The sequence below is a fragment of the Trifolium pratense genome, linkage group LG5, assembly GCF_020283565.1.
Source record: "Trifolium pratense cultivar HEN17-A07 linkage group LG5, ARS_RC_1.1, whole genome shotgun sequence".
Classification (NCBI taxonomy): Eukaryota; Viridiplantae; Streptophyta; class Magnoliopsida; order Fabales; family Fabaceae; genus Trifolium; species Trifolium pratense.
In genome coordinates this window covers 13,604,880-13,620,228 of record NC_060063.1, presented here as the reverse complement: position 1 = coordinate 13,620,228, position 15,349 = coordinate 13,604,880, and the positions used below count along the sequence as shown (strand labels likewise).

At 34.6% G+C, this 15,349-nt stretch overlaps 1 protein-coding gene and 1 long non-coding RNA gene across 2 annotated transcripts; one reads left to right on the top strand and one right to left on the bottom strand.

Moving 5' to 3' along the window:
- Positions 1-1,766: 1,766 nt before the first annotated feature.
- Positions 1,767-14,705, top strand: LOC123882913. Its single transcript, XM_045931566.1, has 4 exons — positions 1,767-1,877; positions 3,195-3,260; positions 3,853-4,823; positions 14,358-14,705. The coding sequence occupies exons 3-4, from the start codon at positions 3,857-3,859 to the stop codon at positions 14,390-14,392; spliced, it is 1,002 nt and encodes a 333-aa protein (XP_045787522.1). The 5' UTR covers positions 1,767-1,877; positions 3,195-3,260; positions 3,853-3,856; the 3' UTR covers positions 14,393-14,705.
- Positions 9,888-13,472, bottom strand: LOC123882914. The gene is made up of 3 exons (XR_006800023.1): positions 13,221-13,472; positions 10,954-12,270; positions 9,888-10,296 (listed from the first exon to the last, which is right to left on the bottom strand). It is a non-coding gene; the product is annotated as an uncharacterized LOC123882914 (long non-coding RNA).
- Positions 14,706-15,349: the final 644 nt, after the last annotated feature.

The window sequence follows — 15,349 nt, the reverse complement described above, 5'->3', positions numbered from 1 at the left end:
TGTGCTTGAGCATTTATAATCTTGTGTGATTATAGTGAAATCCGTTGGAAGTGCAAGGGGACTGGACTACTCTCGTTTTGTGAGAGGAACCAGTATAAATTGCTTGTGTGCTTTCTCTCTCTCTCTGATCTCGTTATTTTTGTGTTGTTTATCCGCTGCTAACGTAGCTAAGTTAATAACTTCGAAAAAGTTTTAACTTGGCTAAAACACAATTCAAACCCCCCCCCCCCCTCTTGTGTTTTCACACCTTAAGTTTGGTGAACAAAATGTGCATCATCTAGGAAACCTATTTCTAAATCCATTATCCAGGTTAATCTTATCTCTCAAAAGGTCCTAGAAAAGTCTATCTATGTTTTTTGATGATGTTAATAAACCTACCAAACTCGTTTTGATAATCTCATTGATTCAGTTGTCACCCCTAATGTTGAATTAAATGTTGTTACCTCTGTTAAAGGTTTTTGTCAGTTCAAATGTTGTGGGTAGTGTTGAAACATCTGTGAGATCTGCCTCTGAAATTGTAATTCTAGATAGACCAAGATCTCTTAAAACCATAGGTCAGTCTAGTATGAAAGTTGTGGTTGTTGATGACATTTTTTTAAAATTTGTTCATGTGTCATCTTTCAAAGTTGTTGATTCTGTCACTTTGTTATTCCCCACTAAAGTTGTGGTTGTGTCCCCTAAAGAAACCTCACCTGAGTCTGATGTCACATCAGATGTTGAAACATCTTGGACCAACCTGTTCGTGTTGTTGAAACTTGTTCTACAATTCCCCAAACTGATGCTAATATGGTTCTGAGAGTCTTAAACCTGATGGTGGTTTGGAGTATTGAAGTTTAGACTGTGGTGGAAGAAACTGATCTTGATGATCTTTCACGTAACCAAGCTATTGCTCAAAGTATGACTGAAAAAGATCTGGTCATGTTATGACTATTTTTGTGGATGTGCATTCTGCTGAGAATACTATATGTGTTCAAATGTGTTGTGATCAGATGTGATAATGGTCAGATATGTGATACTTAAATGTGATTACTACTACTATATGTGACAGTTTCAGATCTTCTTTTGTAACCTCTAGCTTTATGTTCTCACAAAATATGTTATGCTATGATGTCACCCATGATGTCTACACGTCCTGATCTGATTTTTGAGAATTAATTTTTCTCTGATGTATGAGAATTTATCTTCTTCAGTATATGAGAGTTTATTTCTCCCTTTGTGCTTTAAAGGAGAAAGAAGCTATGAGAAGTATTGCTAGTTCCTGACATTATTATCTCTGCTGGTGTGAGCGTTGCTGATTCCACAAACACAATTATAGATGTTCTTGTTGCTGATGTATCTCAGACAAAAGATGCTATTGGTTCTGTTGTTGATAAATCAAAACAAACTGTTCCTGAAAAGGATGTTGTGACAGACGTTGACTGTAACGACCGTTTTTTTTTAATTATTAGTTATTATTATTTTATTTCGATTATTATGTGATTAATTATGTTTTTGGTATGATTAAAAATATTTTGGTCATTAATAGATTATTAGTTAATTGTGAGAGGTTAGACTAATTATAAGTTAGATAATTAATTAATTATGAGAATTAATGAATCTTGAGTGTTATTGGGCCTAAAATGTAAAATAACCATGTTATTAGTAAAATATAAGAAGAAAATGGTAATTGACTAATTGTGTAGTAATGTAGTAAAATTTTGGTTAGAAAGAATTAGTAGTATAATTAGGTTTTTAGTCATAAAAATAAAGAGAGAAAGAGAGGTAGAAAGAGAGGTAGAAAGAGAAAGTAGAAAAGAAGAGTTTTAGAGACAAGATCAAGAGTAGAAGGAGAACTTGGAAATTGAAGAAGAAGGAGTAAAGATTCCAACTTTGATAAGGTAAGAGAGTAGTTGTTAAATTTATGAGAGATGATTCAAGAGAGGGGAGAAGGAATCCTTCTCCATTCCCAAACTCTCTCATCTCTAGGTTTGGGTTGGGTTGATGGAAATATAATTTTTTTTATGAAGTTTTGGTGATTGTTATATGAATCTACATATTCATTGATGTTAGTTGTATGATTTAATCTGTGAAAAATGATCACTTGATGTTGTTGTTGTTGATTTTTACATGATTTTCAAGAGTTTTGGTTCAAAAGTGTCAATTTGATGAATTTAAGTGATTTTGAGGTTAATAAGCTATTTTTAAGTGCTTTTGAACTTATGTAAACTTGACCCATGTTTGGTATAATCTTTCTGTGCGAAATAAGTTGTTTTTGAGCAAATAAGCACTTCTGAAATAAGTTCCTGAAGCCAATTCGCGTTTTCTGCAAAATTATGTAGTTTATGGCCGCGTTGACTTTTTGTGTTGACTTTGACTTTTGACTTTTGACTTTTGTTGACTTTTTTTATCCGGAACCTATTTTTCACAGTTTTTTCGCGTAGATTCCGATTCCGGAACCCATTTTATGAGATGAAGCTTGGTTTATACAGTTCACTTAAAAATTGCATACTTTCTATATATAATTTAATAAGGTTCGTATGCTTAAGTGGATCAAATTAATTGTTATTATTGAAGACTTAGTTTGGGCATACTTACATGGTTTTGAACTGACGTTTATAAGTAAATTACCATGTATATGTTTGTGTATTATTTTCCTTTAATGAGAGATGAACAATTCATTTATTTAGTGATGATGTGAATTGTGTTCTATAATACGTAAATATAATACTATTGGATTGTGCATCCACTTTGATGATGATGTAGATAAATGATACTTGAGCATTCCAATCATTCGTATTGTATGATGAGCAGATACTTTAGCTGCGGTTGAAAGTATAGCAGATATTTTAGTGGTGGCTAAAATATATGGATTCAGTTGGTCCAATAAATGATGATGAAATACTGCATGCATTAGTAATGCTAGGGGCATTGCATAAATGTGGCATTAGTTGCATTAGGTAATATGTGCACTTATGGGAGATGTTTGGTATTTGACATAATTGATCCGTGTACTTATAACTATTTGAATATTTATAAATCTTTGATTCTATGATGACTATGATGGTATGAAAATATTGGATAAGTTAGATAGAAATATTTAATTGAGTAGTATATGTGTTGTCTATTTAAGTGTATAGTATGCGTACTTTTGCACTTGTATGAATTTCATAACTAACTCTCTGTTGTTTGTAATTGCTGGACCTTTGGGGGTCCAGAGTTGCAGGTTGAGAACCTTGAGCCTCATATCTAGTCGCGCCGCTTTATTGCTTCTAGTTCTTTTGGTGAGAGGATAGCTTTAGGCTACTCCTATTTTGTTTAGTATCTAGATTACCCGAGTCTTAGTCTAGATGCTCTGATACTTGTACCACCTTAGGATTCATCTTTTGTCGCTTATGATGTCCGAAATTATGTATAGGAGCCTTATGCCGAAATTATTTTGTTATTCGGATGACTGTATTACTACTATGACTGTGATACCTATGCATGTTTGGATTAGTCTGTTGAACTAATGTCTTTGGATATTATGAATATGCATGATTTCAAAGTATTTATTTTATGAGATATGAACTTGCTCTTATTTGATAGAAGAATAGGACAGGTTTTATATGATTCCGCTGCAATATTAATATATGTTAAGTATGCATGTTATGTGTTTTAATATTTTAAATGTAATACTCTGATTAATGCTATGCATTTGTATCATATATTTAATTAGCGCGCGTAGTATTAGTTAGGGTGTTACAATAGTAGTATCAGAGCAAGGTCGATCCATCTCGGATCAAGTAGGCTTAGAACATCTTTGTGTGTAACAAGTGTAGGAAACACTGTTCATGCTTTTAGTTCTAATGGTTGTTTGGATGGTTGATTGTACAGGAAGATGTCTAAGAGGATGATTGTGGATGCCTTGGCTAATATGGCCAATGCCATTGCACAGGATGCATACAACCGGACTGCGGAAAGAGTAGCACAAGAGAACCGAACAGGTAATGAAGATGAGTTAAGGCTCGAGAGATTCTTGAAGAATCAACCACCTACTTTTGCTGGAGGATACGATCCAGAGGGATCTCAGAAGTGGTTAGAGGATGTTGAGAGGATATTTAAGGTCATGAGATGCACTGAGGAACAGAAAGTTGTTTTGGGTACTTATATGCTAAGAGAAGAAGCCGACCATTGGTGGGATAATGCAAGTCAGAGACTTGGAGTTGGAGGTGTTGTGGTTACTTGGGCAATGTTCAAGAGAGAATTTTTGATCAAGTATTTTCCAGCTGATGTGAAGAATAGAAAAGTGATTGAGTTTATGGAGTTGAAACAAGGTAACATGTCTGTTGCAGAGTATGCCGTCAAGTTTCAATCCTTGTGTAGGTTCGCACCACACTACAACACTGTTGAGGCTGAGCATGATAAGTGTGTGAAGTTTGAGAGTGGTTTGAGGCCTGAGATTAAGCATTTGATCGGATTTTCTGAGATTAGAGACTTTCCAACATTGGTAAACAAGAGTCGTATATGTGATGAAGATGGAAAAGCTAGAGCGAATCACTACAAGATGGCTAATGAAAAGAAAGGCAAGGATGGGAACCGTTGGAAACCTTATGACAACAAGGGAAAAAGGAAAGGTGAAAGTAGTGGAAAGAAAACTGCTGAGAATTATGATAAGGAGAAAGTTAAGTGCTATAGGTGTGGAGGATTTGGTTACAAATCTTTTGAGTGCAAGAAAAATGTTGTATGCTTTAACTGCAATGAAGAAGGTCACAAGAGCCCGGAATGTAAGAAGCCTAAGAAGAATGGTGGAAAGGTCTTTGCTTTGGATGGTGGTGACGCGAATGTGACAGATAACCTTATCAGAGGTACGTGTTTCATTCATGATACTCCTTTACGTGCCATCATTGATACTGGAGCTACACATTCCTTTATTTCTATCTGGTGTATGAAGCGTCTTAATCTAGAAACTACTGTTATGTCGAAATGCATGGTAATAGAAACGCCGGCTAGTGATTCGGTTACGACTAAGCTTGTATGTGTTAACTGTCGGGTAACTGTTTTCGGTAGACATTTTGGTATGGACCTTGTATGTATTCCTTTGAGTAACGTGGACGTGATTTTTGGTATGAATTGGCTTGAGTTTAATCGAGTTCATATTAACTGTTGTACTAAGACAGTAATTTTCCCTAAACCGGATGAGAGTCCGAAACCAAACCTTATGGGTAGCAGTGAAGTGATTAGATCCTTGAAGGAGCACGCAGAAATGTTTGTCATGATTGCCTCACTAAAGCTAGTAGGGGAGTCAGAAGTGAGTCAATTACCTGTTGTTTGTGATTTCCCGGACGTTTTTCCTGAAGATGTATCACATTTACCACCTGAGAGGGAGGTTGAGTTTAGTATTGAAGTAGTGCCTGGTACTAGTCCGATATCTATGGCGTCGTATAGAATGTCAGCATCAGAGTTAGAGCAATTAAAGAAACAGTTGGAGGAGCTTTTGGAAAAGAAATTTATTAGACCCAGTGTATCACCTTGGGGTGCACCGGTACTTTTGGTAAAGAAGAAGGATGGAAGCATGAGGCTATGCATAGATTATCGACAGTTGAACAAAGTGACAATCAAAAATAAGTATCCGTTGCCGAGGATAGATGACTTGATGGATCAATTAGTGGGTGCTTGTGTGTTCAGTAAGATCGACTTAAGATCGGGGTATCACCAGATTCGGGTTAAAGCGGAGGATATTCCGAAGACAGCTTTTCGAACGACATACGGCCATTATGAGTACTCAGTTATGCCATTTGGTGTAACCAACGCGCCAGGTGTTTTCATGGAATATATGAATCGAATATTTCATCCATATTTGGATAGATTTGTTGTGGTATTCATCGATGATATTTTGGTTTACTCAAAAACAGAAGAAGAACATGCCGAACACTTGAGAATTGTGTTGAAGACGTTGCAAGAAAAGAAGCTTTATGCGAAGTTGTCGAAGTGTGATTTTTGGCTAAAAAAAGTGAGTTTTCTTGGACATGTCATATCAAGTGGAGGAATATCAGTTGATCCTTCTAAGATTGATGCTGTTTTGAAGTGGGGAACTCCAGAGTCAGTTTTTGAGATAAGGAGCTTTCTTGGTTTGGCCGGATATTACCGGAGGTTTATTGAGGGCTTTTCAAAGTTAGCTTTACCGTTAACCCAATTGACTCGGAAAGCTCGAGCTTTCGTATGGGACGATACTTGTGAGAAAAGTTTCCAAGAGTTGAAGAGAAGGTTGACTACTGCACCAGTTTTAATTTTGCCAAAGCCGAATGAACCGTTTGTTGTTTATTGTGATGCTTCGTTGATGGGGTTAGGAGGAGTTCTTATGCAGAATGGGCAAGTGGTTGCTTATGCTTCTAGACAGTTGAAAGTACATGAGAAGAACTACCCGACACATGATCTTGAGCTAGCCGCTGTGGTGTTTGTTTTGAAGATTTGGAGGCACTATCTTTATGGTTCTAGATTTGAGGTTTTTAGCGATCATAAAAGTTTAAAGTATTTATTTGATCAAAAGGAGTTGAACATGAGGCAGAGACGTTGGTTGGAATTTTTGAAGGACTACGACTTCGAATTAAGTTATCATCCAGGTAAAGCGAACGTCGTAGCAGATGCTTTAAGTAGAAAATCTTTGTACATGTCAACCCTGATGGCAAAGGAATTAGATTTGATCGAACAGTTTAGAGACCTCAGTTTGGTTTGTGAAACAACACCAAGTAGTGTCAAGTTGGGGATGTTGAAGCTTACTAATGATTTTCTTGTTGAAGTGAAGAATGGTCAAAAAGAAGATTTGAGTTTAGTGGATCGTCTGGTATTGATTAATCAAGGCAAAGAAGTTGATTTCAAGGTTGATGAGAATGGGATTATAAGATTTCGGGAAAGGATATGTGTACCTGACATACCTGAGTTGAAAAATAGAATTCTAGAGGAAGGACATCGGAGTGGGTTAAGTATTCATCCCGGAGCTACAAAGATGTACCAAGATTTGAAAAAGTTGTTTTGGTGGCCAAGTATGAAGAAAGAGATTGCCGAGTTTGTTTATGCTTGTTTGATTTGTCAGAAATCCAAAGTGGAACATCAGAAACCTTCTGGATTATTACAACCTATGTTTGTACCAGAGTGGAAATGGGATAGCATTGCAATGGATTTTATAAGTGGTTTGCCAAGGACCGTGAAGGGAAATGATTCGATATGGGTGATTGTCGATAGGTTGACTAAGTCTACACATTTTATTGCTTTTAAGACGGGAACCTCGATTCCTAAGCTATAGCTGAAATGTATGTTGATCAGATTGTGAGACTGCATGGTGTACCTTCGAGTATAGTGTCAGATAGAGACCCGAGATTTACATCTAGATTTTGGGAGAGTTTACAAGAAGCCGTTGGTACTAAGTTGAGAATGAGTTCGGCGTATCACCCTCAGACGGATGGTCAATCGGAAAGAACCATTCAATCTTTAGAAGATTTGTTGAGAGCTTGTGTGCTAGAAAATGGAGGAAGTTGGGATTCCTGGCTATCTTTGATTGAATTCACATATAATAATAGTTTTCATGCAAGTATTGGAATGACACCTTTAGAAGCTTTGTATGGTAGAAGGTGTCGAACACCGTTGTGTTGGCATGAATCGGGAGAAAGATTAAGATGATACAAGAAAAGATGAAGGCATCTCAAAGTAGACAAAAGAGCTATCACGACAAGAAGAGGAAGAATGTAGAGTTTAACGAAGGAGATCATGTTTTCTTGAGAGTTTCACCTACTACTGGTATTGGACGTGTTTTGAGGTCGAGAAAGTTGACACCAAGATTTATTGGACCTTATCAGATTCTTGGAAGAGTGGGAAAAGTGGCTTATCGGATTGCTTTACCGCCATCATTATCAAATCTACACAATGTTTTTCATGTATCGCAATTACGGAAGTATGTCCTGGATCTGACTCATGTAATAGAAGTAGATGATGTCAAAGTGAGAGAGAATCTGACGGTTGAGACAATACCTTTGCGGATTTAAGGAAGACAAGTGAAAAAGTTAAGGAATAAGGAAATTGCATCGGTCAAAGTTGTTTGGGGAGGACCGGCAGGTGAGAGTGCAACATGGGAGCTTGAGGATGACATGAAGAAGTCTTACCCGGAATTGTTTCTAGGTAATTTTCGAGGGCGAAAATCCTTTTTAAGGGGGGTAGAGTTGTAACGACCGTTTTTTTTGAATTATTAGTTATTATTATTTTATTTCGATTATTATGTGATTAATTATGTTTTTAGTATGATTAAAAATATTTTGGTCATTAATAGATTATTAGTTAATTGTGAGAGGTTAGACTAATTATAAGTGAGATAATTAATTAATTATGAGAATTAATGAATCTTGAGTGTTATTGGGCCTAAAATGTAAAATAACCATGTTATTAGTAAAATATAAGAAGAAAATGGTAATTGACTAATTGTGTAGTAATGTAGTAAAATTTTGGTTAGAAAGAATTAGTAGTATAATTAGGTTTTTAGTCATAAAAATAAAGAGAGAAAGAGAGGTAGAAAGAGAAAGTAGAAAAGAAGAGTTTTAGAGACAAGATCAAGAGTAGAAGGAGAACTTGGAAATTGAAGAAGAAGGAGTAAAGATTCCAACTTTGATAAGGTAAGAGAGTAGTTGTTAAATTTATGAGAGATGATTCAAGAGAGGGGAGAAGGAATCCTTCTCCATTCCCAAACTCTCTCATCTCTAGGTTTGGGTTGGGTTGATGGAAATATAATTTTTTTTATGAAGTTTTGGTGATTGTTATATGAATCTACATATTCATTGATGTTAGTTGTATGATTTAATCTGTGAAAAATGATCACTTGATGTTGTTGTTGTTGATTTTTACATGATTTTCAAGAGTTTTGGTTCAAAAGTGTCAATTTGATGAATTTAAGTGATTTTGAGGTTAATAAGCTATTTTTAAGTGCTTTTGAACTTATGTAAACTTGACCCATGTTTGGTATAATCTTTCTGTGCGAAATAAGTTGTTTTTGAGCAAATAAGCACTTCTGAAATAAGTTCCTGAAGCCAATTCGCGTTTTCTGCAAAATTATGTAGTTTATGGCCGCGTTGACTTTTTGTGTTGACTTTGACTTTTGACTTTTGACTTTTGTTGACTTTTTTTATCCGGAACCTATTTTTCACAGTTTTTTCGCGTAGATTCCGATTCCGGAACCCATTTTATGAGATGAAGCTTGGTTTATACAGTTCACTTAAAAATTGCATACTTTCTATATATAATTTAATAAGGTTCGTATGCTTAAGTGGATCAAATTAATTGTTATTATTGAAGACTTAGTTTGGGCATACTTACATGGTTTTGAACTGACGTTTATAAGTAAATTACCATGTATATGTTTGTGTATTATTTTCCTTTAATGAGAGATGAACAATTCATTTATTTAGTGATGATGTGAATTGTGTTCTACACTACAAGAAAACTGCTTTGGAGCGTCCGCCTAAAACAGACGCTAAATACCAAAAAACGGAGGCTACAAGGGTTTAGCGTCTACCTAGAGTCTGTGTCGTGGCGGACACTTAATTGCCTGAAGCTAGCAGTTGCGTCCAGCAGACGCTACTTTAGCGTCTGTCTTTTTAAACGCAAAGCTGAAGCTAGTGACTTGAATATACGGCGGACGCTATTGGCTAATATTAGCGTCTGCTTTTGTTAGATGCTATGAATTAGTTTTTGAATAATATAGTGTCAACTAAAAGCAGACGCTAGCAGACGCTAATCTTAGCGTCTGCTTGTTTTAGATGCTATAAATTAATTTTTGAATAATATAGTGTCAACTAAAAGCAGACGCAAACATTTTTATTTTTTTTTTCAAATATAGCATTGTAGCTGATGGAAAATCAACAAACAATTAATATTAATGCAACTAAATTATAAATTAAATAGTTTTTTACTGGACCTTCTATTTATACCATATAACCATATATAATGTCAACAAAAAAGGTCTACATCCATGAAAATATAATCCACTAATAAATAATCCACCAAAATATCCCACAAAATATATAACCCATCAAAATAGTCCTAAGCACCTATCAAAATATAACCCACTAATATATAACCCACCAAAATAGTCCTAAGCACCTATCAAAACCGCATCAGTACTTGCTCTAAAAATTGATCTAAAACAATAGGATAAATAAACTACATCGTAAATGAAAAGCCAAAGGGCATAAGATGGAAGTCCATCCTTAAGTAAATTGCCATCCATTCAAGAAGAGAAAACAACACTCTGTATTAAAAAACTGCATCCTTTTCCAAAGACAAAACACACGGCAAGGCCTCCAACAAAATTAAACTAATTACCAACAAAATTTATATTCTCTGGTTCGAACCCTATTAAGATACATTCACATGAAAGTGAATAAATTTAAGTGTAAAAATCACATTTAGAGACAAAATCACATGTAGAATCAATTCTAATCACTATTAGAAACACTAAACACATCAAAATCAATTTTAAGTCTTAAAGAATCATCTTTTGGCTCTCCTAACAAATTGAATGGACTTAAGTATGGTTGCTAAGATAGAGGTATATGAAATAGAGTAAATTAAGCATGTGATCACCGGCACAAAGATAGACAATTGACAAATCAAAATCAAAAGAAGAAACATAGGAGTATATGATAAACGACCGATGCAAATATGTATTCATATTTTCCCAGCTTGACAAGAGATCTATGAAAGAAATTTACAACTTTTGCCAAGGTCTTGGAACAAATGCAATTCAAACAAAAAGTGAACAGATAGAACTTAAACAAGAGGGATTACAATACAACCAATTTTACCATTAAGCTAACAACTTAACAAGCTTGTTATATGTTGACTTTTTTGTGTCCATGATTTCAAAATTATATGTTAATATGTTATGTTAAGTAAGATTATATTGAGATAAAGAGGTTTAAAGGATTCAATGAATAATCAATTAGTATAGAGAACCTGACGGAAGAAGATGCAGTAAGTCAGGCTGCTTCCCACATTATACTATATAATCCATTGAGGCACGATAAAAGTAAGAGAACCTGACGGAAGAAGATTTCACATCAAGATTGTTAGAACGTTGTCAGCAGAATTTGTCAAAATACTATCTTATTCTTCTTCCTATCTAGTAAGTTTGTATAGCCTCATAATATCCATAAGTTTGATCTTTGTATTAAATGACACAGGCTAGTATTAAGTATTAACAGATGAAAGTATGAAACATGTTATACTTCTCTTTTCTAACTCATTCACATTCATATAATCAAAACTTCAAAACATCAAAATCCTAATTTCTTGCAACATGACATAGTTTCAAAAAATTATGTGGATTCTTTATAACATATCATTCATTTTAGTAAATAATAAACAATGATCAAAAGAAGGTAAATATTCTATATCATCAGACTGAGATCAAAACTAGGTTTATCAAATTCATTATGTTTAAACAGTACCTTACTCTTGTTACTTCTTATCTCATAAAAAACTAGACTGATAAATCTCAATAATGACAGTAAAAGAGTAAACACAGTTTCTGAAGCTCAAGGATGCATCTCTGTTTCTATATATATTCCAGCTTGAGGGGAGTGTTAGAGTTCCAATTATTGGACCCTAAACCCATTATTAGTGTATATATGTATATACATTCTTGTAATCTAATCCGTAAGTAAGTAATTTTAAAAATTTCTACATAAAATATCAATAACTTAATGAAGGAGGGATTGAACCTTTTAACCTATTATTGAAGAGTTGAACTCCTCTAAGATTGATTAAAAGTCCTAATGATGAAGGGATTGAACCACTAATTTGATTATTATGAAGACTAAGCTTTCTAAGACCTTCAAGACACCATAATCATTTTGAAATAGAACTGAATAACAGTCACAAACTAGCAAAACATAACAGAACAGTCACATAACTGAATACCACTTCACAGAACAATTATAAAACTCTTCAAATAAACCTTCTCTTCTTTTGAATCATACATGAACAAAGGTACTCTAAACAGTAGCACAAAATTTATTAAAATCTACACTTTAACTATTAATTTGAATGCATGTGATAACCTTCTTTCAGCATCAAAATCTTCAAAATAAACTATAATGAATATCAGCCTCCTTGATACTTACATTATACATATCTAACACTGATTCAACATTTGTGTGCAGGTAATTAGCCATTATAGTACTGATTACTACGTATTGCAAGCTTCAGAATGATCACTTACCAGCCATGTAAGATTCCCTTCATCATATGCATGAAATGGATTCAAATAATCTGTACATTCCAAAAAAATTCGCCAAACAGAGCCTTATTAGAGTGTTATCAAAGATGGCATTGCTATGAGCTTTCAACAATAAAGCTACCATACTGATCTCAACTTATTCTAAATCACATCCTTCAAAATTACAAAGTAATGACAAGCTAAATAAACCACATATCAGAAGGTTAAACACCTCAATTGACTTTAAAAATCTGAAGCTTAATTATTCATAGTTTCATACAATGAGCTATGTAAAGGGGCTTCAAGTGAACCTGAAGCAAAATTAAGCAATATTGAATCTGAAGCAAAATTAAGCAATATTGAATCTGAAGCAAAATTAAGCAAATCATATATTCAAGTGAACCTCAATTTCAAGGAATATTTCAATGAGCTATCTTAATATTGAATCTGAAGTAAAATTGAACCTGGATTTTGAAGATTGAATATGATTTTGAATGTTAAACGAAGCTGAACGAAGTTGAATGGAGATTGAAGGTTCAGCGAAGCTTGAGAGGTTCAACGAAGCTTGAGAGGTTGAGTGATTTAGGGATTCGAACGAAGCCTGAATGTTGAATCTGAACGTAGCTTGAGAGATTTAGGGATTGGAGCTTGTGAGTGAGAATCACAGATTTAGGATTGAAGCTTATGAGTAAGAATATCGATGAGAAGCTTATGAGAATCACAGATTTAGGATTTTTTTAGGGTTTAGGGATTGAAGAAGCTTGAAAACCCACACAGACACACAATAACACACTTATCACACAATAATACAACACCAACATACTTAACATTAGAAAGGCACCAGAAACACAAAAGAACAGCAATAGTACGCAAAAACTGCAAAAAAGATGAAGAGATGAAGTTACTTAACAGACAGTAATACAACACCAACACACTTAACATTAGAAAGGCACTTAATCGTTGGTAGTGTGACTTTGAGAGCTGAAGAGATGAAGTTACTCACCTTGTAACCACGAGAACGATGGATAATAACGGCGGAGTGATTGAGGTTGTTCTTCACGGATTAGGGTTGATGGAAGGGTTTTCTTCTTCCACAGCGGATTGTTCTTCGACGGGGACGAATTCGGAGGATTACGGTTGTTGAGACGAATTTGGTTCACCCATTCTGACGAATTCAATTCCGTTTACCCATTGTTGGAGGATTAGGGTTGTTTTCTTCTTTTTCTGTATTTTTTTGTCACTTCTTTTTGTGTATTTGAGAAAGAGAAGCAAAAATATATCAAATGATATATTATTGCTCATTGCTGAAATAGGGAATGAAAAGAAAAAAAGTGGGAAAATGAAAAATTGGGAAAAAAAATTGGCTCTTAACAAAAAGTTTTTTTTTATTTAATTTATTGTTTATTAGAGTCCGCTCCAGTAGACTCTAAGATGAATTTTATTTTATTTTTTATTAGTGTCTCAATCGTGTCTATCAAAGCGGACGCTATCTATAATTATTTAATTAAAATAAAGATTTACAATAAAAAGACAGTAGCGTCAGTCATACAGACTCTAAATAGACGCTAATAGCGTCCGCGTCGGGGCAGACGCTAATATTTTTGAAGCTAAAATGCAATTTTGTTGTAGTGCTATAATACGTAAATATAATACTATTGGATTGTGCATCCACTTTGATGATGATGTAGATAAATGATACTTGAGCATTCCAATCATTCGTATTGTATGATGAGCAGATACTTTAGCTGCGGTTGAAAGTATAGCAGATATTTTAGTGGTGGCTAAAATATATGGATTCAGTTGGTCCAATAAATGATGATGAAATACTGCATGCATTAGTAATGCTAGGGGCATTGCATAAATGTGGCATTAGTTGCATTAGGTAATATGTGCACTTATGTGAGATGTTTGGTATTTGACATAATTGATCCGTGTACTTATAACTATTTGAATATTTATAAATCTTTGATTCTATGATGACTATGATGGTATGAAAATATTGGATAAGTTAGATAGAAATATTTAATTGAGTAGTATATGTGTTGTCTATTTAAGTGTATAGTATGCGTACTTTTGCACTTGTATGAATTTCATAACTAACTCTCTGTTGTTTGTAATTGCTGGACCTTTGGGGGTCCAGAGTTGCAGGTTGAGAACCTTGAGCCTCATATCTAGTCGCGCCGCTTTATTGCTTCTAGTTCTTTTGGTGAAAGGATAGCTTTAGGCTACTCCTATTTTGTTTAGTATCTAGATTACCCGAGTCTTAGTCTAGATGCTCTGATACTTGTACCACCTTAGGATTCATCTTTTGTCGCTTATGATGTCCGAAATTATGTATAGGAGCCTTATGCCGAAATTATTTTGTTATTCGGATGACTGTATTACTACTATGACTGTGATACCTATGCATGTTTGGATTAGTCTGTTGAACTAATGTCTTTGGATATTATGAATATGCATGATTTCAAAGTATTTATTTTATGAGATATGAACTTGCTCTTATTTGATAGAAGAATAGGACAGGTTTTATATGATTCCGCTGCAATATTAATATATGTTAAGTATGCATGTTATGTGTTTTAATATTTTAAATGTAATACTCTGATTAATGCTATGCATTTGTATCATATATTTAATTAGCACGCGTAGTATTAGTTAGGGTGTTACATTGACACATCTGTGGACCAACCTAAGGCTGATGTTCCTATTATCCAGAAACCTGTTCAAGAAACTGTTGTGGTGAAAGATGTTGGGACATCTGTTGACCCATCTGACTCATCTGATGAAGAAACAGGATTTGATGAAGAGAATTCTACTGAGGTTGAAGAAGGGTCTCTCAGTCTAAAGAAAGTCATCAAACTGTGCCACTTAATGAAGAAGTGGTTGATTCTGAAAAGAATATGTATGTGAAGGTGTGAAAACACAAGAAGGGGGGGTTGAATTGTGTTTTAGCTAAGTTAAAACTTTTTCAAGTTCTTAACTCAGCTACGTTAGCAGCGGAAAAGTAACACAATAAATAACAAGTTAAAGAGAGAGAGAGAGATCACACAAGCAATTTATACTGGTTCCTCTCACAAAACGAGAGTAGTCCAGTCCCCTTGCACTTCCAAGGGAGTTCACTATAATCACACA

Coding starts and splice junctions, on each gene's coding strand:
- LOC123882913 (XM_045931566.1), top strand. CDS start 3,857: ATGTCTAAGAGGATGATTGTGGATGCCTTGGCTAATATGGCCAATGCC. Junction 4,824..14,357: donor GACAGATAACCTTATCAGAG/GTACGTGTTTCA, acceptor TTGGGGGTCCAG/AGTTGCAGGTTGAGAACCTT.